The sequence below is a fragment of the Gymnodraco acuticeps genome, unplaced genomic scaffold, assembly GCF_902827175.1.
Source record: "Gymnodraco acuticeps unplaced genomic scaffold, fGymAcu1.1, whole genome shotgun sequence".
Classification (NCBI taxonomy): Eukaryota; Metazoa; Chordata; class Actinopteri; order Perciformes; family Bathydraconidae; genus Gymnodraco; species Gymnodraco acuticeps.
Window position 1 is genome coordinate 2,049,885 of NW_022991216.1, and position 26,784 is coordinate 2,076,668.

At 40.1% G+C, this 26,784-nt stretch overlaps 1 protein-coding gene across 16 annotated transcripts in view; it reads right to left on the minus strand.

The window, feature by feature from the left end:
- The window catches only part of LOC117561490 (disabled homolog 2-interacting protein-like), a 232,662-nt gene that overhangs the window by 93,410 nt on the left and 112,468 nt on the right, over positions 1-26,784 (minus strand). For 11 of the 16 annotated variants that reach the window (XM_034238951.1, XM_034238947.1, XM_034238950.1 and 8 more), the window contains one exon: positions 11,968-12,089. In XM_034238951.1, the coding sequence (XP_034094842.1) occupies positions 11,968-12,089 (122 nt within the window). The remainder of the gene's footprint in view (positions 1-11,967; positions 12,090-26,784) is intronic. The other 5 variants (XM_034238949.1, XM_034238948.1, XM_034238959.1 and 2 more) reach the window with 1 other exon arrangement.

A 26,784-nucleotide genomic window follows, 5' to 3' on the forward strand; every position in this document is an offset into this window, starting at 1 on the left:
AAATAAGGTCTGCATATGAAACATGTTGTGCTGTTTATGCTCACTGGAATTTTCATGGAAATGGAAATGTTTACTCCCAGCTGCTAAACATTCAAACTAGCTGCTGACGGTAGTGAAAAAGCTTGAGGAAAATCTTGGAAAACAAGCACTAATAAAAGGAGAGTTTCTACACAGAAGATAAGGAAGAACACTCAGCCGGTGGAAACAGTAGTTCTTCTGAGGCTCTGCAGGGAGCTTTCAAAAGTCTAACAAATACATCCGTTTCGGTTTAAAATCTTCACATTTATAACAGAAGGACTGCATTTAAATGTGGACATGGAGTTTGAAAGATGTTAGCATATCGAAGGCAAGGAACGTCTATAAAAAGATGCTACTGAGGTCAAAGTCTACCAATGTATTGGACTGCAAAAACTGTATAATAATAAGTTGACATTGAAGCATTAAAAAAAAGGCCAGAGCTAGTGTTGATGGATTTGTTAAATGTGTGGTAGTATCATATGCATTTTCGTTATCGTCACAACAAACTAACCAAATGTTGCCTTTGTAATCACCAACAATGGCAGTTACGCATAATCCATATGGATCTGACCGTGGTGATAATAATGATAGATATTTATAGATCTGACATGGTATACTTCAAGTGAGACCACCGAAAATGGGCAGAAAATGAGTTCCAATTGTTACCTGCCATCAGTGAAGTGTGTGCGGGAGCTTTGAGGTGAATAACAGAGTCACTGCTGCTTTCTCAATCAAACTCTCATTCTCTGTTTCTTCCCCTCAGCCATTATCCACTCCATATGTGGATGTGTGGGCATGTGGTTGGATTAGCATAAGCACCATTCTAAACAATGTAAAAATATGAGTCAGACTCTGTGCAGAAGGAATATTGTTTTTTCCTCAACTGCATTTAGCATCCCCTCCAGACCAGAGCCTTCAAAATAACATGAGGGAAAGACTCGAGGTGAGGCAAAGGACTGTGATTTGTTGATGGCTAAGATGGCAGGGCAGTATAAAACCGACACGATGACACACACCTTTTAAAATGTCTGGATATCAATCACAATCCCCTCCACATTTAGGGTAGTTTCATGTCATTTCCTCTCTCTGCAGAGTGTGTGCCTGCTGCTGCTGCTGCTGCTGGCATATTCACAGCTAACAAATTAAAACCTCCTTTTTCTCCATCCGTGGAAATAAGTCGGTGAATAGAAACCTGTCCCTGTAGGCGAGGTGAATTGATTAGTGGCTGTTCTGTTTTTACTTCTATGCTTCCCCTGATGGATGGACGTTTTAGAAGGAATGGAGCGAATCGATAGAATGAAAAGCCCAAGTCAGAAAAAGACACTCCCTATAACTTCTCATAATATTGTTCCTTCTCGCTTAGTGCAGCGATGCAACGTGATATAACGCCCCTCTCTAATTCACTTAGAATTGTAAAGCCCTCACAGAGCTGTTGTACAGGTTAAAGGTCCGAATATTTAAACTGCCTATTTCAACACTTACAATCAGTCAGTAAGGATGAGTGACGCCTACATCAACGTCAGATTATACCCCACGGGAGGCAAGACGCTCTAGAAGCGCTAAAGTGTTAGCATTTAATTTTGTCTTCAGCGCCTGTTCGTGAGAGATGATTGAGAGGGCAAGAGAAAAAACGATATGTGTGGGATGAAATAGAGAGAGGACAGAAATAGAGGTGAGACTATAGTGAAAAAATTGACTTAAAGGACAGTGAATGATTTCCAGAGACGGATGAGCTATGATAGAAGGACACGTGGAGAAGGGGCGCACAATGAGGGGACGGCAGAGCATGAGCTGATAGAAAAAGCAATAGAATGAAAGTAAATGAAAGTGAGGAGAAAATGAGTGACATGGTGGCCGTGGATCAGGGCTCGGCACATCACAGACATTGAGACTATAGAATGAAGGTTGTTCCTCCCTGTGGGTTTCGTTCTGATCAATCCGCTTCTTAGAAATGTGCTTCAATATGACACTAGTTATTACAGAATACATTTTCAGGCACAAAATATGAATCATCAAATAACCACATTCAAGAGTAGGCTAAACACTTTTTAATAAAGCCTATAGTTAGGGCTGTTTTCAGGCTTCCAGAACTCCTGGGTCCTACCTTTTATGGTATTCTTTTGTTTTTATGAAATAGTATTTTGTTTCACAATTGGTTTTATGTGCATTTGGTTTGATTTGATTCATGAATAAACTGAATGATTAGGTTAAGAATTCCAGCAGTATTTTTTCTTCTTCATTAGCTCCAATTCTATCAAGTCTTTTTATTTCATTACAGTGTACAGTAATCGATGCCATTTCATTTATATTGTAATATCACAGTACCACAGTACACTCACTACACTCCCCCCTCCCTCCCTCCACCCGCAAAAAAAAATGCTTATCAATATAACTTAAACAACAGAGCCATGAAGATAAACATAAACTGGAAAACAAATGGAAAAATAAATAAAATAAGATAAGACTTTATTCATCCCGAAGGAAATTGTTGTGCCAGAGTAACAAAATACAATAAACACAATAAACACAGCAGAAAAAGAGCAATTACACATCCACAGACAACATGAAACATAGAAACATAGAAACATAGAAACATAGATGGTCACACAATCAATGCAATTATTATTAGCAGTATTTAGTAGTTAGTAGTGCAACAATTAAAACGTAGTGGCAGTTACGTAATTGCACGTTATCATAGCATTATTAATAATAATACTAATACTAATATAATATAATATTGCACATAGTTATATATATATATATATATAGCAGCGAGTGCATTGCAATGATGTTAATTATATTGATATGTATATTGCACATAGTGTTGGTGTGGAAGTTCTCAGTTCCCTTTACTTAAGGGTGAAGAGTTAAAGAGTTTGATGGCCACTGGGAGGAAAGACCTCCTGTGGCGCTGTGTGGTGGTCTTCGGTGATCTCAGTCTGTGGCTGAAAGTGCTCCGGCAGGAATAAATAAATAAACCCACATCAAAGTAAAACAAACAAATAATTATACAATTAATTATACAATACATCGACAATATAGACAATGACAACACAACTAGTATTTCCGGCCGTCAGGAAAAATAGCCACAGAGTGCACCATTCCATCACTGGTCATATCTCAGATGTAGTTTCCAAATAAGAAAACAGTGGCAACCACAGAGCTTGAAAAATATGTCCACGATTATATTTTTCCAATGTCATTTTCTCCAGAGGTAAAACATGTGTTATCTGATCAATGAAAAGTTTAAATGTTGGAGGACGTTCATTCTTCCAGAGTAAAAGTATACATTTCTTGGCAAAATATGTTATTGTGATTGGTATTCTGTAATGTTTGGGGTTCAGTTTAAAGTTTGGCATGTCATTGAACAGGAAAGAAACATGGATTTTGGCTCATTTCGATGCCTAAAACAGCTTTTGTGAGCGCATGAATCGAATCCCAGAAATGTTTCAAGAGATCACATTCCCAAAACAGATGCATAAATGTTCCTTCTTTTACTTTACATCTCGGACATTTTGAAGAGTTTTCTTTGGACATTTCATGCATCTTTATGGGTGTGAGGTAACATTTGTTGAGAAATGTAAAGTTTGCTTCTTTGATTGTATTGCTTGTGAATGGAAAATGTGTTCTTTCACAGATATTCAGCCAAGTAGTTTCATCTATCTGTATCCCTAAGTCCTTTCCCCAGATCTTTTTTAAAGTTAGAAAGGATGACTGAGCTCTTTTAGAAAAAACTGCATTACATTCTCTAATTTGACCTTTGATCGTGCTCGATGACATCAATGTCTCCTCCTCTTCCAACAATCCCGATCTCAATTTATTGCTTTTAATAATTGAGTGGATCACGTTCCTAATTTGCAGGTATCTGAAAAAATCCTTATTTGAAATGTCATATTCTGCTCTTAAATCATTAAATGATTTCAATGTTATATCTTTGTGGAACAAATGTTTCAATTGCTTTATAGCTGATTTGGTCCATTTGTTTATATTAATTGACAACAAATATTTGCTAAAATCAGGATTGTTCAAAATAGGAGAAAAGATCGAAATACCTGAGTTAACATGAACTTTTTTTGTACAGTCCCTCCAGGCTAAAAGTGTATTGACCACTGTAAAACATTTGGCCATATTTTTCACCTTATTGAAGTCTTTAACAAATATAAGAGTTTCCACTGGCAACGGGTCAAAGGTATTGGCTTCTATCTGAACCCATAGTGAATCCTTTCTTCCCAGAGACCAAGATAGTACATTTCTTAATTGAGCCGACCAGAAGTAGTGTTGAAAGTTGGGAAGACCAAGACCACCCATAGTTTCTGGTTTCATAAGAGTAACGGCCCGTCCACACTACAGCTTCAAAAACGGTTTCCAACGTGTCTGCCCATTCACTTTGAATGGGGTGACGTCACTTTTCGCCGAACTGCATTGTGGGAAGCAGAGCGGAGCTTTCCTGGCGTTTCAGGCTGCAAAAGTTGAGCAATGTTCAACTTTTGAAGCTTCTGAAGCTTTCGGTGGAAGCGTCAGCCAATCAAATCGTATGCCAGTACAAGCTCTAGCCAATCAAACCGCTGCTTGTGTGTCAGGGGCGGGAGATTCATGTGATTGGTTGTTGGTCGAGCTTCAGACACGCCCAGCTCCAAGCTTTTTTTGAAGCTGTAGTGTGGACGGGCCGTAAGTAACTTGATTCTTGTTTTTGTATTACACCAGATACATTTTGAGATGTGTCTATTGAGAGATTTAAAATAGTCAGCGGATAAATAGCATGGTAACATTTGAAAAAGAAAAATACATCTCGGTAGAATATTCATTTTTATGACATTGATTCTTCCTCGCAGTGATATTGGTAATGTGGACCATTTAGATAAATCCTGTTTGATTTTGTCAATGAGTGGATTGTAATTCTCTTTAAACAGATTATCCAGGTGTGGTGTTATATTTATTCCTAAGTATTTAAAGCCACCTGGTGACAAATTAAAAGAACAAGACTTTTCCAAATGTGCTGTTGGCGTCACATTTAAGAAACAAGCATTCGATTTCTTTAAATTAATTGTATATCCTGAGTATCTTCCAAATTGCTCTATCGTGTCGCGCAAGTGTGGTACTGAATATTCTGGGTCTGTTAAGTAAAGAATGATATTGTCAGCATACAGAGAAATGTTGTGTTCATCGTTAATCTTCACTCCTTTAATACTTATGTTGTCTCGCACACATGACGCCAGTGGTTCAATTACAATTGCAAAAAGCAAAGGTGACGGAGGACATCCCTGTCTTGTCCCCCTTGTTAGTGGAACAAAATCTGAGGAACTGCAGTTAGTAATAACCGCTGCTTTAGGATTTTTATAAATTGATTTGACCCACTCTATGAACCGAGAGCCCATATTTAACCTGTTCAAGATAGCAAAAAGAAAATTCCACTCAACCCTGTCAAAAGCCTTCTCGGCATCTAAAGAAAGAAGCAGAGATGGCTTCTGACCGGGGTCCAAATGGTTTATAATATTCAAAAGTCTCCTTATATTGTCAGAAGAATATCTGCCCTTGACAAAACCTGTTTGATCAGGACTAATTAGTTTAAGGTAAAATAATTTCCAGTCGTTTTGCTAATAATTTGGTGATAATCTTATAATCATGATCCAAGAGGCTTATAGGCCTAAATGAAGAACAATTCAAGGGGTCTTTTCCATCTTTATGTAGTACAGTAATATATGCAAGATTCATTGATTGAGGAAGTGTTCTGTTGTGAGAGAAGTTGTTAAGCATTGACATAAATATAGGTTGAAGTTCAGTCCAAAACTCTTTATACAATTCTGCCGAGAAGCCATCAGGCCCTGCGCTTTTATTTAGGCATAGATTTAATTGCAGCCAAAATGTCTACTTCTGTAATTGATGAGTTTAGATACTCTTGATCTAAATCAGATAATGTAGGTAAATTAATGTTATGGAGATAATTGTCCAGTTCATCTTGTGAGTAATCACTTTGAGATTTGTATAATTTGTTATAAAATTCATAAAAAGTCTGGTTAATCTGTTTTGGGTGGTAGTTATCTTTATAGCCCTTTCTGCTTCTTTAATTGATAGGCAAGTAGTTTACTTGGTTTATTGCCAAATTCATAATTATTTTGTCTGATAAGATTCATTTGTGTTATGATTTCATTTGTTAAGTCAATATTTAATTTAGCTCTGGCTGTGTATAATTGTTTCCTGTTTTCATCTGTCGATGCGGATTTATGAAGTACTTCACATCTGTTTACTTCTCTTTCAAGTTCTTGACATTTTTTCACGTTTTTTCAAAGATGTGTATGAGATAATAAGTCCTCTTAAAGTAGCTTTTGCAGCTTCCCAAATAATATTCGGTTCTATAGAGGGGTCATTGTTTTCTTTTATATAGTAAATTATCCACATTCGCATTTGAATTTTTCGTCTCTAAGTAAGGAGTTATCAAATGTCCAGCGCCTGGATACAAACTCCACTCTCCAAGTGAATAGTTAAATAAACTCTTGCATGATCTGAAATATTAATGGAATCAATTTTACATTCTTTTACCCTATGCATGTATTTTGAGGGAATAAACAAATAATCTATTCTAGAATAAGAGTTGTGGACATTTGAAAAGAAAGTGTAATCTTTGACATCCTGATTTAGTTGACGCCATACGTCAATAAGGCCGCATTCTGCACAAAGCCCCTGAAGGACCTTTGAGGATTTAAGATTGTGGCTCTTGGATTGGTTAGATTTATCTAATGTAGGGTTAAGAGTGCAGTTGAAATCGCCGCCCATCAGTCCTAATCCTTTACAATTTTCATTGAAGAGCAGCACCATGTCTGACATGAACATTGGTTCATCTATAGCATAGATATTTAAAAAGGTGATTGGGGTTCCAAAAATAGTACCAACAACCAAAACAAACCGACCATTTGGGTCCGTAACAAATTTTTCTAATTCGAATGGGCAAGTTTTGTTTATCACAATAGCTGTCCCTCTACTATGGGTTTTATATGATGAGAAATACACCTGACCTATCCAATCTCTTTTCAATTTAAGATGTTCAGTATCTGAGAGAAAGGTTTCTTGTAAGAAGACCACATCAGCGTTGTCTTTTTTAAGAAGAGATAATACTTTATTCCTTTTTATGGGGTTTCCCAAGCCTTTAATATTCCAAGAATAGATGTTCATGTTTTGCATGGTGACTGCTGCATATCTGTGGGATTATATTTAAGTTGTATATTTTGGCCCCATACACAAAAGGGATTGTCACTGCTTTTATTATTTAACATTAAAACTAATGTAACACAAACGCAAAACACAAAAAGAAAACAATATAACATCCCACCCAAACCAGGGTCTTCTGACCCTGGCAATTCATCTACCCAATGTGTTGTAGCCCAGAGAGAAACAAACGTCAGAGAAATGTACATCTCAGATCTAACGAAATGTCCTCTTTGTGTTGGCATCCTCAGTTCTCATTGAAAATAAATACATTTCTTCATAATGTTCCTCCTTAACAGGGGACGGGTAGATAGAAATCCGCATCCCAAATGTCATCATGGTATGTTCCATCCGATCATTTACATGTCAAACAATATATTGCCATAAAAAAACAAGACAAATCAAAAAAGAACGATCGGAGGAGGAGTGTACATGGTGATATCTTAACTGTCAAAATAAAAGTGGAGGAAGAAGGTTGTATTTTAAACTGTATGTTACTGTTTTGTCAGACCCCCTCCACTACCTTCTTTGTTGGTGTGGTCCGTTACGTCATTCTTTGTTGCCGGAAGCAAAGACACTGGTAAATATAACAAAATACAAATGAACCAGTTCGATCCTGGAAAATCCTCTTAATGTGTCCTTGCGAAAAACGATTTCCACACGTTTCCCCAATCCCAATGACAGTTAATTGAGAGAAGAGGAGAACAAAGAAAAAAGATTCTACAATTCTACCATTCCTGATAGACAGCTTAATGCAACAATAATCATATTCCACTAATTGAATATATATTGTTTTGCAATGGTCCATTACAGATGATGAGTACTTTGGGTTTTGGTACTTTAATTGTATTTTGATCCCAACACTAACACTTTAGTTGTGTTACTATATCTGAGTGCTCCTTCCACCACTGTGAAAACACAGTGTTAACACCTTGATGTCTCCACATTACGTCTTGCTGTATTCGATGAGTTCTTACAGCTGACAAGGCCAGTAACTGCTAACATACACAAATGGCATCTAATGAGATGTAATATGTCACATCACTGTTCTATTGTATTCTAAAGAAATGTGTAAAATCGACTTATGGGAATACAATATCCCTGTGAGCTTGGTTAAATAATAGTAATGTCAATGATTGACTCCAGGACATGAATACAGACCCCTTGGATAAATGTTTCCAGTTAGTCTAACATACATTGGTTTTGCTCTAATGTCTCTCGATTTACATTTCAGTTTGCATTTTACACAGAGACATGTTAAGGCTATTACAGCCAGTGCAACCTGACAGGGGTCCAACACAGTGCCACTTATTAGCATGCATTTCAATGAGCTCTTTAATAATTCCACATTTCCACGGTTGACAGCTAATTAGCTGAAGGAGGGGATGGATTCATCTGACTCAACATGCATCCTCCAAGGGGAGGAGGGGCTGGTTTGCGCCAACCCTCGATAAGTCTAAATGGAATTTCATGGTAGTGGAAATAGAGTCTCAGTGTTTACTATGTCACCGTGTTTACAGTGCCGATCTGTGTATTTGTGAGAGTGCAGAACAGGCTTGCATACTTGATTGTAATCTCAGCCTGTCCAAGCCCATTAACTGAGCACTGAGAGGACAACTCCATTTCATTGCTGTGCTTTTTTTCATGAAATTAAAGCAAATGCAACAAGTTCCTTCTATTCCCTTGGCTTGGCAATTCCCGGCTTCCCTAATGGGCTGTGATAGAATCTGTGCCTGGACAATCAGCGGGGTGTTCCCTGCTGCTACATCAACCTCTCTGTCCTCCTCTAGCACAACTTGATGAAAACAAGAGACATACCTGTCCAATTAGACCCCCTGCTAGTATCTGAGAGGAGAGGGGCGGTGTGGGGGGGAATAAAGTCAGGGAGAGATTGGACAAGGAGCTAAGGCACAATTGAGAATCAATCCAGCCAATCAGCGGGACGAGGACGTGACGGACTGAGATAAGGTTTGTTTGTCCGCTCTTTAAACAGCCACTGAATAAGAGAAACTAGCAAGTAGCAACTTTGTGTACTTGATGTATGCACTTTCCTAATATTTCTGAATTGGCTGTGGAAGATAAGGCTTTGGGGAGGTTTTAGTTTTCTCCAATGCCTACTGGGGAGAAAATTGTTTTGGAGAAGTGTTCCAGGCTGGGCTTCTGTGTGAGTGTGAACGTGGCTTTCAATTGTGAGTGCACACATTCAACCCAGTCTCTTCAAAAAACATGAGAGAAAAGCATTTTGACAGATTTAGCTCAAGGCCTAGGAGGGGTACTTTAGATGTCACCGCAACTCTTTTCACTGAAGGGAGAAAAGTGAGAAGCGAGAAGAAACCCGTCGACTGCCTGCCCACATGTGTGTGTGCCACCATGACTGAACCGTATCCATCTACATACTTTATCTATTGTGTCTATATACTACACGTGTTTATTTTTGATATTCCATGTCATTTAACTAACACCTTTATCCAAAGCGACTTAGATATACTTAAAAAATTTAGACATGCCATTTTTTCAACAGCAATTTTTGGGGTTGACTAACCACTGACCCTCTGATGGGTAGACACTAGTGGTGTAAAGTAATTAAGTACATTTACTCAAGTACTGCTGGTAAATAAGCCCTATTATGCATTTTTTTACAAGATCAGTTAAAATGTACTTTTGTAGGTTCATATTATTTATACAAAAACCAAAGTAATTAATGAATTACGGTGTCTATTATGGATGGAGATCATGGGCAGTAATACAAGTTAATGTGTCTCTTTTGCAGCTGCAAAATTAATTATCCAACGCATTAATGGATCATTAATTATAATCCAATAATAAAATACATATTATTCTGAAATTGGCTACTTAAAAGTACTTTTAGATTTGGTACTTGTGTATATTTTGCTGCTAATACTTGTACTTTTACTTGAGTAGAATCTTGAAAGCAGGACTTTTACTCGAACAGAATATTTCTACACTGTGGTATTATTACTTTCACTTTAGAATAAGCTCAGAATACCTCTTCGACCATTGGTAGACCCCAATTTCCCCTGAGACACAGCCGCCCCTTTCAATGAGTATTTGATCTATCTACACCTCCCTTACCTATCCTTAAAATGTATTCATTCAAGCAGAACATTTACATATCTTTAATAAAAGTTCATTTAAAAAGTTGCCTGGTCGCTGTGCTGCCTCTAGAGACCAGAAGGGGGCAGTATGAGGAAAAAAGTGCAGGAAAGGGTCAAACACTGTCTGGGGAAGGGTTTTTTTATCTGCAAACACTCACTGCTGCTTAGCAATAAGCCATCAGAGTAAATGTAGTGGTCATGTGATTGGGACTGGATGACTTTGCTGCAGTGCCTCTCTCTCTCTCTTCCTCAGAGAGTACTGCATGAGACACTTAATCAATATTTAGCCTCCACTATTGACCCTTTCTGTCTCCTGCAGGCTTTTTTATTCACCTTCTATACCTCGTTGATTCCTGTTCATATCAAAGTAAAACAGTTCAATGACTCAATTCACATTCACAAGACAAGAGCAAACACATCCATACATGCACACACTTCCCTTGCAACGCTATCTTCACTGTTTTATCTAGACCAATGAGAGTTTGGCAATCTCTGCCTCATCAAGCTGAGGTGATTTTATATTTGCACCTTCTAAAATTATTTCGTGACACACTTTATTCCCACTCTGCAGGTGGTCCAACACCAGCGGGTCTCGCCTAGTTGTTAACTTATTCACTGTGAGCTTTTACTTTCCTTAGAGGCATCCCAATGTTTGGTTTTTGTTGTTGAGACTGCCTCTTAATAAACTGAGTGCTGAAGATGGCTGATAGAAAAGAAGAAAGAAATGACAACCTTTCAGAAATATTGCAATGCCTTTTAACACTCAACATGGCCCATTAGTGTACTAGAGCTTCACAAAGGCTGAAAGCGCAGAGTGCTTTTGGCCCTTCTGGCCCAACATCCACTGTTTACAGTTCACCTCCGGGTCGTCATCTCCCCACTCGTTATTTATTAATGGAAATGTGCACTGCTAATTGCTAATTAGCTGGAAATTGATGACTCACAGCGGATCTTTTTTTTTTGCTTCATTAACTGGCTGTTTATCTATTGAATTAAACATGGCAGCAAGCATGCCGGATTTGATTTAGAGCCAGATGAAGACTGCTCTGTGTGAGAGTGTCTGTTTTTGTGTGTGTAGTTGTCCTCTAAGTGAGTGAATGTGTTGTGCGTGCAGGTTTGGGAGTGTGTACAAGTTATTCAGTGTGAAATGCAATGGAAAATCACACAGGAAGTAAAAAGGCAGCAGAGGATGGTGTGCTGAACATAAACCCAAGATGTGTAGATGTGTGATGTGTATGCGCCAAACATCAAAGGCCCCATTCCAACATTTGAAGTCAATTTGTTTCAAATTGGCACGAGTCCATCTGGACACCAGAGCAGCCTTCTGTACACACTGATGGACAGCTAAGAGCTTCTTAAGGCAAAGTAAGGAGGAGAAAAGTCAGAGGCATGCTTGGCACAGCACAAAGTGCCGCTGACAATCTTTCAAGAGGTAACCATGTAACCAATCTAAAATAACCTGCACTAAACATTCACCCACACTGCTGCCTGCACATTTAAATGTATTGATTAACCTTTATACATATCTGTTTATATGCACATCCACCTATATAACTTCTGTGATGATTTGGGGCTATAGAAATCATATTTCATTAGCACAGAAGACAGGGACGATACACAGAAACACACTCACAGTACTCACGGTGACTCTGAAAGGCGTGGCAGCAGTGGACGTAGCCTCCATGGTGGGGGGGTTCTTGTCTGAGGAGCTGCCGGGCATGCTGCGTCTGCGTCCTGACCTCTCTGGAGGAGACTCTGCAAACAGACACAGAAATGTTTCCAAATAAAAGACCAATTTCAATTGGTTGACAATTTGTTAAATACACCGATTGCTTTCTTGCCGAGAGTTACGTAAGAAGATCGATAGCAAAACTGAACTACACTGAATCAAAGGTAGAGCTTTGAGTGTTGAGCAAGAGGAAGAATCTTGGGTCTTCCAATGGACATGGACTGATGCAAGAGAACGTTTTGATGTGGGTGAAACATATTTCACCATGACAAACTAGAACCTAGTTTGCCTACGGTGTCTAAAACATTCATCATGTGCTGGCGTAGTCAGAGATCAAAGGTATATGTTGTATCAGAAGGTGCAAAAAGAAGATATTGAGGTTGCATCATATTAAAGGTAACTTTATTAAATGAAATAAACCGTCACTATATCCTGACAGTAGTGTGTTAGATAAATAATGTGTCCTCCCCAAATGCTCCTAGTGTTTGCCTGCAGCAGAGTGGGCAGAGCTTAGTTTGAGCCTTACTGTTTTTAACATCTAACATCACCTTCTCTCTCATTTAACATCTAAACAGGAAACTAAAATATGGTTCTGAAACAACGGAGGGGGGAAATAAGCAATGGAGAGACTTGATTAACATTTGATGAGCTTCCTAGTTAGATTAGAGTTCTGGAGATTTCTCAGCTCAAGATCAAATTATTAGGAGTACTGGGGGAGGCAGAGGAACATGATTTAGTTGTTTTTACTGATACCCCGTCTCACGTATTTCTGTCAGGATATACTGACAGTTTTAGCAGATATGACAAAGTTATTTTTAATAAAGTTACTAATTAACGGCTTTAACTTTGCACACGATGACCCATTCCTCCATGAATTCAGCAACGAGTCCATTCCATTGCTGATATCCCCATCCTTTCCCTGTTTACTGAACTCATCTGTTATCTTTTTAGTGTGAAAGAGTTGTGAAACAGAGAAGTAAAGGAATGAGGATGTGTGCGGCAGCAGCAGATCTGGACACGTCCAGGAGGAATGCGAGTGATGCTGAACATACACGTCTCCACAGATGTCAGATAGCCATCACCGCTAACAGCTACAGAGCAAACCATCAACAACTTGTATAAAACCCAACTTGATTAGACCAGTTGATCAGACCATTATGTCCCGTACATAGCTGCAAGTTTGAGCACAAAACAGTCTAACGTGTCACAGTGAGTTTTCAACAGTGAAGACTCTGGCTAGGTGAGCCGAATTTATAAAGGACACTCAAAGATATATTGCATTTCATAAAACATTAATTAAGAAGCCTCAAACAAAAATTGTGTATAACTGGGTCAGATATGCCTGATCAATTATTTGAAACACATTGGGTCTTTCCACCACTGAGACTCTGTTAGATTATTTAAATAAATATTTGACTGGAGGCAACATTGGGAACTAATTATATTAGTGTGAGGCAGTGAGACTTTAATACAATTATGAAGCAAATCTTCCTCTTCTCTCTCACACAAGTTCACACACACATTTTATTGTGAACTCCTACAGTTGCTTATCCAATCATCCCCAGATGTTGTTTGCAATATCAGTGGACTTCCAACACTTCATCAAACCTTGGTATCTTCACTAAGATTATCAAAAATGTTCACCGGACCTGAAACCAAATCTTTGAATCCCAAAATGTGATAAGATTTGGCCTATATGCAGGGGTGGACATAACTGGTACGCAGGTACGCATGCGCGGCAAAAATCTGAATTGCGTAACGTCACTTGTGTCACTACGCGCCTTTGCGTACCTCAAAACATCTAAACAAAACACATATTTCGTCTACACGTGTTTCTTGTCAACAGTCAATGGAGACTACAAGAGACATTAAGCAGCTACGTTGCCGTTTCGCTCCCTGCAAAAACTCTTCGGACTTTCTGTGACTGATTGAACTGGAGCTGGCCGAGCCGCGCAGGACATAACCGACGGACCTGTGAAGCTTACAGGAGGCAGAGGCTTACATCACCGGACGACAGAGTTGGTCGCCATGTGCACAGACAGGGTTAACGTCGGTATGAACAACAGAATTGTGCCAAAACCTCTGCCACTGGCTGCAGTGGGAGACTCCCCTGTGCACATTCTGTGCCCCGCGCACACACTGGAGAACTGCGCAAATCAGCTGATCACAACGTTCACGCTCTGTGGTCAAGCTGCTGCAGTTTGATTTAAAACAAAGTGCAGTAAAACACACAGTTGCAAACTTCCTCAGGGTGTTATGGAAGAGTTTGAAATCAGACAGAGGTGGAAGAAGTACTCAGATCTTGTACTTGAGTAAAAGTAGAAGTACCAGAGTTTTAATCTGTTACAATAAAAGTCCTGCATTCAAAATGTTACTCAAGTAAAATTAGAAAAGTATTCTCATCAAAATATAGTTAAAGTACCAAAAGTAAAAGTAGTCATTGTGCAGATTGGTCCATTTCAGAATAATATATATGATATGTTTGTAATGATTGATCATTAAAGTGTTCTCAAAGCTGGTAAAGGTGCAGCTAATTTTACAAATTAGATCAAAGTCAAGTAAAGTACAAATATCTCAAAATTGTACTTAAGTAGAGTACTTGAATAAGTGTACTTAGTAACTTCCCACATCTGAAATCAGATAGGACTTCAAGTCATGTGATAATAATTCTTAGTGTTTGATCCTTCAACTTGGCCTCAGGAAATGCAAGGACTTCACAGTTTTGGCAACAAGTTTTGGAGAAAGCAAATCGGGGGCTTAAAAAGAGACAGGGAGGTGCATCTTCATCATCTTCATCATCTAGCATGCAAGAAGTGTAAATAGAGGACAGTGAAGGAGACACTGAGGAGGCCCACGCTTCGTGTGGGGTGAGTACCAAACGCTGTCTCCTGGTACTCATCTGAGTAACTCACTCAAAAAGTTATATATTTGACATTAGAGTACCAAGCTAGACACAGCAACTGTACAAACTGCTGATTGCTGAACACATTTGAGTTTTAAACTTTGGAATTATACTACTAGACAAAGGAGGGAGGCGGGCATCTTTGAGAAGAAGTGAACTGCAGTGAACGAGTAATGATCTGCAATGATACTACAGATAACATGTTCTCATAGAGCATCTGTAATAGGTCACACACAAGAACACACACATGTTTGTCAGCTCTCGTTGTTTCTATGAGCTCATGAAGCTGAGCTGAGCTAAATTAGCTGTCTGCTGTTTAACAGAATGGTTAACTGAAATAGCACAAACTGTAATTGAGGAACGAATGGTGGAATAGCACTTCCTGGTGTGCCGAGCACTGGCTGGCATCCCAGCCCCCATAATTCCAATTTTAACATAAACATAAACACAGTCCACGACAACAAACAGCAGACGAACACAACATGCTCTGACACTGAGCAGATGTCCCAGAATCCAATTTCTATAATTAAGAATCGGAACCATCTGGATCCTCTGAGCAGTGATCCAAGCTCTGGAGGTAAGCAGGGTTTTATTCACAGGGACTTGTTAAGCCTGGCCTGGGATCTCGGCATTCTCCTCATTTCCACCAGTATCAGAACTCATAGGGAGACAGAACTTAGGAGGTGCCTGATAAAAGGGGGGGTTCAAGTCAAACCTCAAATAAGCAAAACAAACAAGTCTCCATAACAAAGTAACAGCTAATGCATCCATTTCAACATATTCTTTTCAAATATGTGTTAAAGGTGACATGTCATGCTTTTCCGGTTATTACCCGTCCCCTTGTGTGTTATGAAGGTTTTTATGCATGTAAACGGTGTGCAGAGTCAAAACCCTCAAAGTACACCCTGTAGGGAGTAAAACTCTAACACACAAAATACCTCCCCAAAACGCCTCGTTGGAGATACGTCACTGTCCATTTGATTCTTCCGGGGACATCATGATGTCATGTCGTCCCCGGAACGAAATGGACCAATCCGTGGAGCCGTTACGTCCGCGGAGCCGTTACGTTACGTCCGCGGAGCCGTTACGTTAAGCCCCCGCTGATTGGTCCAAATTGACCAATCCACGGACTTCCTCACACACTCAGTGCAGGCAGTTCTGCTGATCTCTCCTCCCTGGCTGCAGGCTGATATTCTCTCTGCAGACCCATTCTCTCTGCAGACCCATTCTCTCTGCAGACCCATTCTCTCTGCAGACCCATTCTCTCTGCAGACCCGTTCTCACTGCAGACCCATTCTCACTGCAGACCCATTTCTCTCTGCAGACCCATTCTCTCTGCAGACCCGTTCTCACAGCGTTTATCAACCCTTTTCTTACTCAATATCAAGCCACACTTATTGTTTTTACTTCGGCTGTGACTTTGTGTGTGCTCAGGGTGAGTTTTGGCTGTGTTTCGCTGTGTATCGCTAAACAAGGAAATCACACCTCCACGGAGCTCAGCGCGATTCACAACGTCCCGACTGGTCCCGACCAATCGGAGCACACTGGGCTCACAGGGAGGGGGGGGGGGGGGGGGGCAAGAGCTGCAACGAGCCGTTTAGTGGAGAGAGTGAATACACGTAGTTTACAGAGATGCTGTATGCGAAACCAATGTGAGTTTGGAAAATTGCACAGTATAAATCTATTCTAGTAGAACTCAACAATGGAATTATGATCAGTGGAAATGGCCATGACATGTGACCTTTAAAGAGTCCTTATTATTATTATTCTTTTTTTTCTTTGCTTAGTGTGTTAAACTCCCAAAGTGTCTCCCCCGTGCCTGAAACGCCTCCATTGGACTCCCTTGTTTACTTCTGTAACATAGTGACATCACTATGTAACACTCGCGCTTCTATTGGCTAGTGCTCCTAACACATTGTACGTGATAGGCTAAGGGGCGGGACATTTTTAAGCGATTGAACAATCACAACAGAGCTGGCCCGCTAACCAATCAGAGCAGACTGGGCTCTGGTTTCAGACAGAGGGTGAAAAGATGTGCTGCAGCACAGGCAGTATGAGAACAATAAAGAGCTTTTTCAACATTAAAACACGGAGACAGTAGAAGCAAAAAATACTAATCTGAAGATAAAACTGAGGATAATATGTCTTCTTTAAGTCCAAACAAGGGGTCTAACAATGAAATATGTAAAGGTGTATGACTGTATGGTCATGCAAGACATACCTGATGTGGTCGTGTTTAACAGTCAAAACCAAAGGGTCTATAATCTTTGTTTTAGTTCTCAAATCAAGTATTTAGGGTGTAAAGTCTCGGATAGTTTAAATCTCACAGCAGTCAAATCTGTCAAAAGAAGTTTTAACAACTCCTGACTTTTTGTAGTTTGTTGTATCAGAGTGATTTAGGTATGACGCATTCTAGTAGGCGGACCCTATTGATAGCATCACCATGGTTCCCTTGACAAACAGCCATTGGGACTAAATGATGATGAGGAAATGTAATCATGGGGAAGTGGGCACATCAAAACCTGCTCAATCCATTATAATGGCGTGACAAATATCTGTCTCCCTTCCTTATTATAGCAAACCATAATGGTGGAATTTAAATGTCTGCTGCCATGACAACAAGGGTATTTTATCCTTTTAAATCAGAAAATAAGTCACAAATAAATAGGGATGATAAGGTAATCACAACTTTTGACTGAATTAAGTCTCCAGTGTGTATTGATGTGCTCCTGTAGACAACGATCAAATCAACTTCATCAAATGTACCGCTTTGGTGTTCTTAACGGAAGTCTCCTCACTCGTACACAGCTGGATGTTACAAGCGCTCAGAGGAAAGCTCACACACAAACCCCACACACAAACCCACAGTATTTAGCTGTGAACTAATTGCTGTGTGAAATTGCAGTGCGTGCTTCCACATGTTATCACCATCTGTGTGTGTTGCTTCTCTTCAAATGAATGGAACATTTCCATTTGCTTTATCCGGCCCGTGTCTCTCTGATTCTCTCATTTTATAACCAACTGTAAACTTGTGTTTCATAAAAACTTTAATTAAAACAAATTCCAAACTGAAGTAAATAATCAAAGAGATGTTTTAGACTGCGGCTGCTTTCAGATAGTAAACAGGCGCTGTTTAGAGGGGTCTGTTTAGCGGATGTGCATGATGATATTTTTGTAGCTTGAGGTGAGGGAGCATCTACAGTAGCATGCAAGTCTCGAGTTCTAAGGTTGATAGGGTCAAAGACCATAGCTGTAGTGTCAAGAGGTGAGCTATCTTTAAACTACGAGGCCTGGAGGTCTTTTAGGCCACACTCAGTGGCCACTTGAAACATGGTTGAATGGTGAAGCATTGGCCAGTTGGAGATGATTTTAAAACTTCACAATTCCACTTTCTTCCCTCAAATACATTTTATTTCAAACCACCCTGAATCTTCTCATTCAATCACACACTTCATCTCAACTTAAGGTCAGCGTTTGGTCAGTCGTTACCCCCTTCATTTCTCCTCACTTGCTGTAATTCTCCATCCTTCACATTCCCTCAAAAGTCATAGCACCAACTCTCCCTCCTCCATCACCATCTGCCCACAGATAGAGCCATCACTACGTCTTGATTCCTCCCACCTGCAGGCTTGCTCACAGTTGTTTAATGGGACCCTAAAAAGGCCATTGAAAGCCCTGGGGGGCCTAAAGCTGCACAGAGTAGATGATAGTCACCTTCATTGTGTGTGCACAGAGTTTATGTGTGTCCCAGTCTGGCCATCAGAGATAGGGGCTGTGAGTGTATCTTTTTGAAAACATTACATTTATTATAAGTAACAGTTAGACTTTTGGGGAAAGATTGACTCTCAGAGTTATACCATATTGATAGCATTGTCACGTATGCAGGGTTGGGAGGGTTACTTTGTAAATGTAATCAGTTACTGATTACTGATTACATGGCTCTGAAAGTAATCCGAATACAGTTACAGTTACGCGTCTTAAAAAAGTTACGTAATCAGATTACTTTTAGATTACTTTTGGATTACTTTCTTTTTCCATCACAGATGGTATGTTTTGGTGAACAGGAGACACAAAAAGCAAAAGGAAACTGAACGTGTTTTACTGTTTTAATGGCTTATCAAGAGCACAACTGAAACATAGCATCTGAAACGATGCAACAACATAATAAACTTTTTGGGGATGCAGCTTGGGATGTGAGGAGTGAGGGACACGGCTTAGAACGGGCATGTCGCCTTCTGTCCTGCCAGTGTTGGCAGGACATGAATTAAAATGTCGAACTCGGACTTCATTTTAAGGACATTTCGGCCAGGGGTGTAGAGCTATATTTGTTTAAGCACCGGATTGGCAAAACAGGAGAGTGTGTGCACCAGTCTGCCTTGATCTATGTATTCATGTCTGTGACTCTCACAGTATCTGCTGCCCGCAGCTGTTTTATAGAAGGAACACCTCCTTCACTTCATGACATCTCTGCAGCACCAGGAGGCAGCGGGAGGGTTAACTCAGCCTCTGAGAAGAGGAGCGTGCAGTGCCTTTCACGCACCGCCTTCACTGTGTTTACCTTCAGAATCATAAGGCTAAAGAGCGACCGCAGGCTGATGTGTTTTAACCACACACACCTCTACAAACACACGACTTAAACGCAGACTTTTGTTCCTCCATGTTTCGTTGTTATCGTTCCACTGAGCGGACCCGCCCCTTTTTTCAAACGCTCCCTTTTTTGGTCCATCTGCGGCGGTAATAGGTTTTGTGCGCTGTGATGATTCGGCTGTACCTTTAGTAATGAATATTAAATGTTGTGAGGAAATCTTTCCACCAATAATTCCAATAAGTAATCCAAAATGTATTCACTTCAGGTTTACGAAAGTAACTGTCATCAGATTACTCGTTTTTCAAATGTAACGCGAGCTGAATACAGTTACTTGATTTTTGTATTCTGATTACGTAACACCGTTACATGTATTCCGTTACAACCCAACCCTGCACGTATGTAAGCTGACAGTGAACTTTAAGACAACAAGCAGTAAGCCACGCGTAGCTTAGCATAAAGACTGGAAGCGGTTTCTAAAGTAAAATAAATAAATTACACCTTTTAGCTCATTCTAAAATTACTAATTAACACGCTGTACTATCTTGTAAGTACAAACCAATAGTGAATTTTAGGTGTAAAAGTCACACATGTTATTTTCTAATTTATGTTTTGTGTCACCTTGATGTGTCAAAACGAACAGAGGAAGAAAATAAAAAACCTTGTCCCTTGTTATTTTGTTGTCCTGGTATTCATTTCACAATTAGTTTTTTTAACAGATACAAGATCAGAGATGTTAAATATTTGATTAGTCTTTATACTATCTATCCTAAACTGTCTACCTTCCTTTAAAGGGGCCCTATTGTGCTCATTTGCAGGTGTATATCAGTATGTAGTGTCTCTACTGGGACATGTCTCCATGCTTTAATGTTCAAAAAGCTCTTTATTTTTCTCTGTCTGAAACCAGAGCCCAGTCTGCTCTGATGTGCTAGCTAATAGAGTCCAATGGAGACGTTTCAGTCGGTAGAAAACACAGGGATTGTAGTCTTTTGTATCCCATTTACATGCACACAAAACAACCCACTACAGGAAAAAGCATAATAAGGCCTCGTTAACATTTAGTTACAGGTCAGAATACATATTTTCCTCCGGTTATCCTGACCAGGCGTGCTCAATCCAGAGACCGCTGCCCACTGACCTTCACTTCCTCTCAGCCCTAACAGAACATATTGCTGTTGGCAAATGAAAGGGTGGAGGAGAAAATATTAAAAGTCTCTTGAAGTCTAAAAACTACAGTGATGTTTCGACATGTTGTGCTGCTATCAAGGCAATACAAACAGGGTAAATATAGTCTGACTTTGTGAGGTGTGCAACCAAACAGCATGCTGGGAAGGCAGGTGGTAATGTGTCACACAAAGTGTTAGAAGACAGACTGATAGCATCTATTTAGTGATCTAAGAGGCAAACAGGACTGGTGATTACCATTTTGCATAACAAGTTATTTTTAGTGGGGATGTGCTCAAATAATAAGAACGACAGGTGACTTTCAGCACACGTGTTGCTTTGTTGCCTGGAGTGATGTGCTTTATGATCTTTATCGCTCGAGCTGGCTGTGCTAAGTGCCGTCTTGATGAAAGAGGAAATTCAAAAAGGTCGTTGTAAGCAAGTTGTTGTATTTAATCTGTGTTACAGAACATTCAGTATCTACTCGGTACACTGCAATTACTCTGCAGATTCTCAGTTGCTGATTTGTGTCTTTTGTTTGACAAACGAACCAAAGTCCCTCTACAGCAGTGAAAAGATGTGTAATCTAGTTCTTGCAAAAAACTATTTAAAAAGGCAGTCACATCCAGGATCCCAATTGGATTGCTGCTGAATGTAAAATAAATATCTAGAATATATATCAGGCACCAAATAGGATGTTATGCTGCGTGGTGTATCCAACACCAGGCTCTTCTTCAGATACTGTAGTTGCCCTATAAATACATATTGTTTTGTCATCATGGTATTTATGATCCCTATGTGTACAGCTGTGTCTGTTTATGTCAATGAACATATACGATGTACCATTGCACCTACTTGTACATTGTTGCTGTGGTTTCTATAGTGACTGCTGCGTACAATCTTCAATCATTATTTCAACAAAACAATCTAATTGAGACAAGCACAAACATGTTATATAACTGGTGTGAGGACTGATTGGATCCTAATGTGGTTTAATCAACCTAGACACAAATAGCACTGCATCTGCTGGAGAAAGGTAGTTAAAGGTCCCGTTCGCAGTCATTTGCTTATGTACACATCCAGCTATAGGGACATAGATATAAATAGTTATTTCTTTGTATTTTATAGTTATTTTAAGCATCTATTTATGAACACCCAGTATTATTTAAATGTTTGTAGTTTGTATATTCAAATGTGTTATGTTAGTACAGGAAATGTTAGCCTCTATCAACTTATTTTAGAATCATCTGCCGTTAAACTATGAGTGTTGGATGAAAGTTGTTTGGCCCCATTCCCAATGCGGATCCGTTATTACTGTTTGCTATAGTTATCTGCCGAAACTGAGTCTGGTCAAACACTAACAGTATACTTAAATGCACTTCAATACATCAAAATGTTGATCAAATATGTATCTGATACATTGAAAGTATAGCTATAGCCTATTTCAATTTGCACTTTCAACCAAATGCTGGAGGATCTGCTTTATAAACGTAGTAACATTTACTAATATTTAACTGTCCTCCTGAGCGACAATTTCCACATTCACCTCATGAGTCATCATTAATTCCACTATTGATATTTCAAAATTCATTATATCCACTTTAAACAGGGTATTAGAACAAAGCAGACATATAATCCGGCCTGTGCTGGTGGAGCTAATGAGAGTTTGAGTACAGGATCCTGTTATCAATAGCAGCACGTGTCGGCATTTCAGGAAGTCTACTGTATACCCGGAGGTTTGACAGAAGGGAACCACACACACACACACACACACACACACACACACACACACACACACACACACACACACACACACACACACACACACCACACACACACACACACACACACACACACACACACACACCACACACACACACACACACACACCACACACACACACACCACACACACACACACACACACACACCACACACACACACACACACACACACACACACACACACACACACACACACACACACACACCACACACACACACACACACACACACACACACACACACACACACACCACACACACACACACACACACACACACACACACACACACACACACACGTGCTGTGAAAGGGCAGCAGAACTCTCAGTTGTCAAGCTGTGTTTACTGTGTTCTCTTTACCTAGAGGACTATCTTCTCTCGGTCCAGCCCCATCATCCTCCCTCTTCACAAATACACCACTTTTCTGTTTCCCTTCAAGTACCAGACAACTAGAGCTCGTATTGTCTGGCTGATAGTGCTACAGAAACAGCTCAGTCTGTCTCTGGAATATAAACTGTAAATTAATGTCAATCAAAGAGCAATCTGCCAGAGAAAATATTTCTTTCTTCATTTTATCTCGTCAGAAGGCATGGTCTCATTAGTGGTGTTTCTGACTACGAGCTGGACGGTGATCCATGTAATGGGGGTCACAGTGGAGGCCCACCCAGGCTCACACTGTATCACAGACACAGCTTTCAGGCTCTGTGGCTTTGTCTAAAAACATATGTTAGTGAGACAGGGAAAGGAGGGAGGGGGTGAAATTGTTTGGTTGTGTGTGGGTGCACAGAGAGTGTAATGTGTTAACACTGAGCTGTGAGGACAAAGCTGGACTTTTGACCCCTAAGATGTGATGTTTACACAGCGCAGAGATGATGGGGGTGATAAAGAGGTGCTTCTCCGTCTCCTCGGAGCAACTCTGTGGACACGATTAAGTAACCATTTCAACCTAAAACAAACACTAGTGGAAACACAGTCATCAGCCAGTTAACTCTCTGCCAACACTGAGCCCCCTACAAACATCACAGCAGAATGTATTTATAGAAGTAAGTTGAAAATAGAATATGGGACGGATATCTTTAACCGGTTAACCCCATAGCCTGTTTTTCAGGTCTCAGGCTCGAAAATGACATTCCCAGAACAAATGACCATATCTTCCCTTATAGGGTGCATTCACACCTAATAGTCCGTTTTCTGGTGCGCACCAGACGACAGTTTGTTACATTGTTTCATTTTTCAGAAGGTTCGGTTTGCATTCACACGGGCAAAACTCAAACGGACTATAAACTTTAAACACAAGTCATGTGCACGGAAATGCTGTTCAACCATTGGTCTGACATTAAGGGGGTAAAAACGCGAATCCCGGCAATTTCTACCGGAGCCTCCGCCATGGAGCATCGGCACATTCGGCAGGTTATTCTCATGCGGCTGTTAATCTGGAGATCAACAGACACTAGCGGCCCGCGCATATGATTATATAAATCAGACAACGTCCGTTAAAAAAACATTATAACACATATAATGAGATGTTCTGCAGTAAGGAGGGGCGTTTCACAGACGACAGGTGTTCTTACTTTTATGTAGTTGACAGAGCATTTTTTACTTTACATGACACTGTTCAACACTTAATTCTGCTTCACTCTTTACATTAACAACCGCGGATGTCTTGAAAAACTCTTTCGCTAAAGATTTTGAAGACATCCGCGTTCTTGTGACACGTAAATACTACGCTTCCTATGTTTTGTGCGGACTGCGTTAAACACCAGCAATGAACCGCTCTAGAGTTCACAAGCAAGTGCTCCGAGACCACCTATTTTAGCGGACCAGAGTCCGGTTGTTTAGTTCACTTCAGAGGTCTCGGACTGTGTTCACACCCACCCAAATGAACCGCACCAAGCGGCTAAACGCACCAGGGTTCGATTCAACCGGACTATACAAGGCAGGTGTGAACGCACCCTTAAAAGGGGTAAATTAATAAAAAAAATTCTCAAAGCAAGGTTGCATCTGTGAATTGGATGTAGAAGTGTCAGAATCAATATAGATGTTTTTATTCAAAGTAAATTCAGATTGAACATAGTAAAAAAAAATGTAAATTATGGTGTCCGTCCAAAAATTCAAAATTACTTCTAGTGAAAACCACCCTTGAATGATGGGATACGACTAAAAGCTTTAGGATCCAACTATAACATATAATAAGCACCCTGTATCAAGATTGATGCAAAACAAGTGAAAAGTACCTTTTTAGAGAGATTTAGAAAAAAGAAACTCACTTCTGTGGTCATTTGGTGCATTTTCCATATCTCTGGTCCCCCCTCGTTATATTTTGATGATTGACATCTCTTTTAACCGTTAGAGCCAATAGAATCAAGGGGAAGTTCCTAAACTCCATCTAAACATTACCCATTGGTGAATGAGTGCTGCGTCAGCCAGAATGCCCCGGAACCGGAAGCTGCGATACACTTTGGTGGCTAGTAGCAGCTAATATGAAATCTCCGATTTTTACATAAAAATGGAATTATGGATTATCAATAATTTTTTCAAAGTGACAGACATATTGGATCAACCTATGGATTAACCCTCAGCAGCGTTTTTTATCGTTTTGACATTGAACACGTCTTTTGATCGGATTGACAGCTACGGTGAGACGATCTCCCATGTTTGCTCCGTAATGCTACGTGTTGTGATGTCTGTGTTTGCTTCCCCTGTCGCAAGTTCTGATTGCTCAGTGATGATATATATACCTATATAATCTGTGGAACTCAGCTTTAATCGGATATCTTGTTTGTGCAGTTACGATAAGTAATAAGGGGATTTTACCTTGAGTTCTGTGCCAAGTGCATTAGCATTTTTTCGCTCAGGTTTTGGTCAAAATGGTTCGTACTGTCAGTTAGCTGAGTTTCTTCCCGTTAATCTAGTATGACACAATAGGTTTTTAAATATTAAGAAGCCCTGAGACACAGTTTCGTGAAAAAAAGAAACCTGCAGCGCCCTCTACCGGGGGCTCTCGGCTTAACAGGTTAAGGCACATTTCACCCCAGAAAGATCCTTTGTTTGATAACACAAAACAGATTAGCTTGAATCTGGTGAAGAAGTCTTAAAGGGTGCGTTCACACCTGCCTTGTATAGTCCGGTTTAATCGAACCCTGATGCGTTTAGCCGCTTGGTGCGGTTCATTTGGGTCGGTGTGAACACAATCCGAGACCTCTGAAGTGAACTAAACAAACGGACTCTGGTCCGCTAAAATAGGTGGTCTCGGAGCGCTTGCTAGTGAACTCTGGAGCGGTTCATTGCTGGTGTGAACCATAGACTGTATACTGTAATATAAATGGACGTAGGGTCCGTGACGTCACCCATAGGATTCTGCAGAGTTGCCGAGAAGCCCTTAGTAGGCGGAGTCGGCCACTAACGGCTCGACAGTGACGTCAGAGTTCAACTCCCGCCTACTCCAAATAAGGGCAAAGAGGCGGAGCCGAGGCGGGACCTCCTGCCACCGAGCTGAAAGTTCCAGAGCTAGCTGAAGCTACCAAGCTAAGCTAACATGCTCCCCATCTGCACACTGCCGTGGCATTTTACGTTTCTAAGGTAAGCGGACATGAAACTATTCAGCAAAAACTATAAATAATAATCTAAGTTATTTAGTTTTTAGCATAATACTTCAGAATCTTAAAATCCCTTAACGTTTGTATGCAATTGTGCTAAATTCAAAACTGGAATGAAGCAATTATTAATATGTTTGCATGACATTAGTTATTTATATTTTGATATCACTTAACTATACGTTTAATACATTTAAGTCAAGCTAAGGTACATGTGATGGAAGCTAGTTAGTGCTCTTACCTGTGAGGCCTCCTCCATACAGCATAATAACTAGACTGTATCATTAAAACTAAGTACCAGTTCTAGATCCTTGACTTTAGACAAACAATTCAAAAGACAACATGTATTTAAAGACCAAGATCTTTATTTGAATGTGCCTCTTAACCTGAGATATTAGTTATACAGTAATAGTATTGACAATCTAAAAAAACTGAGCAACTCAACAGTCAACTTTATGTTTCTTATTGTCTGAAGCATTTATTATTTTCATTGTCCCCCTCTCATATTCAGTGTGGACGGATTGAGACAGTCTGGTGTCCAGAGAGCTGCAGAGACTTCAGGGAGAAACCTCCGTGTGATGGACGTCCAGTCTGTTGGTTTGGAGAGGACTGAGGGTCTTTCCTCTGCGAGGAGGACCAGGCCTGATGGAGGAGGACCAGGCCTGATGGAGGAGCCCATGCTGGGCAAAGCTGAT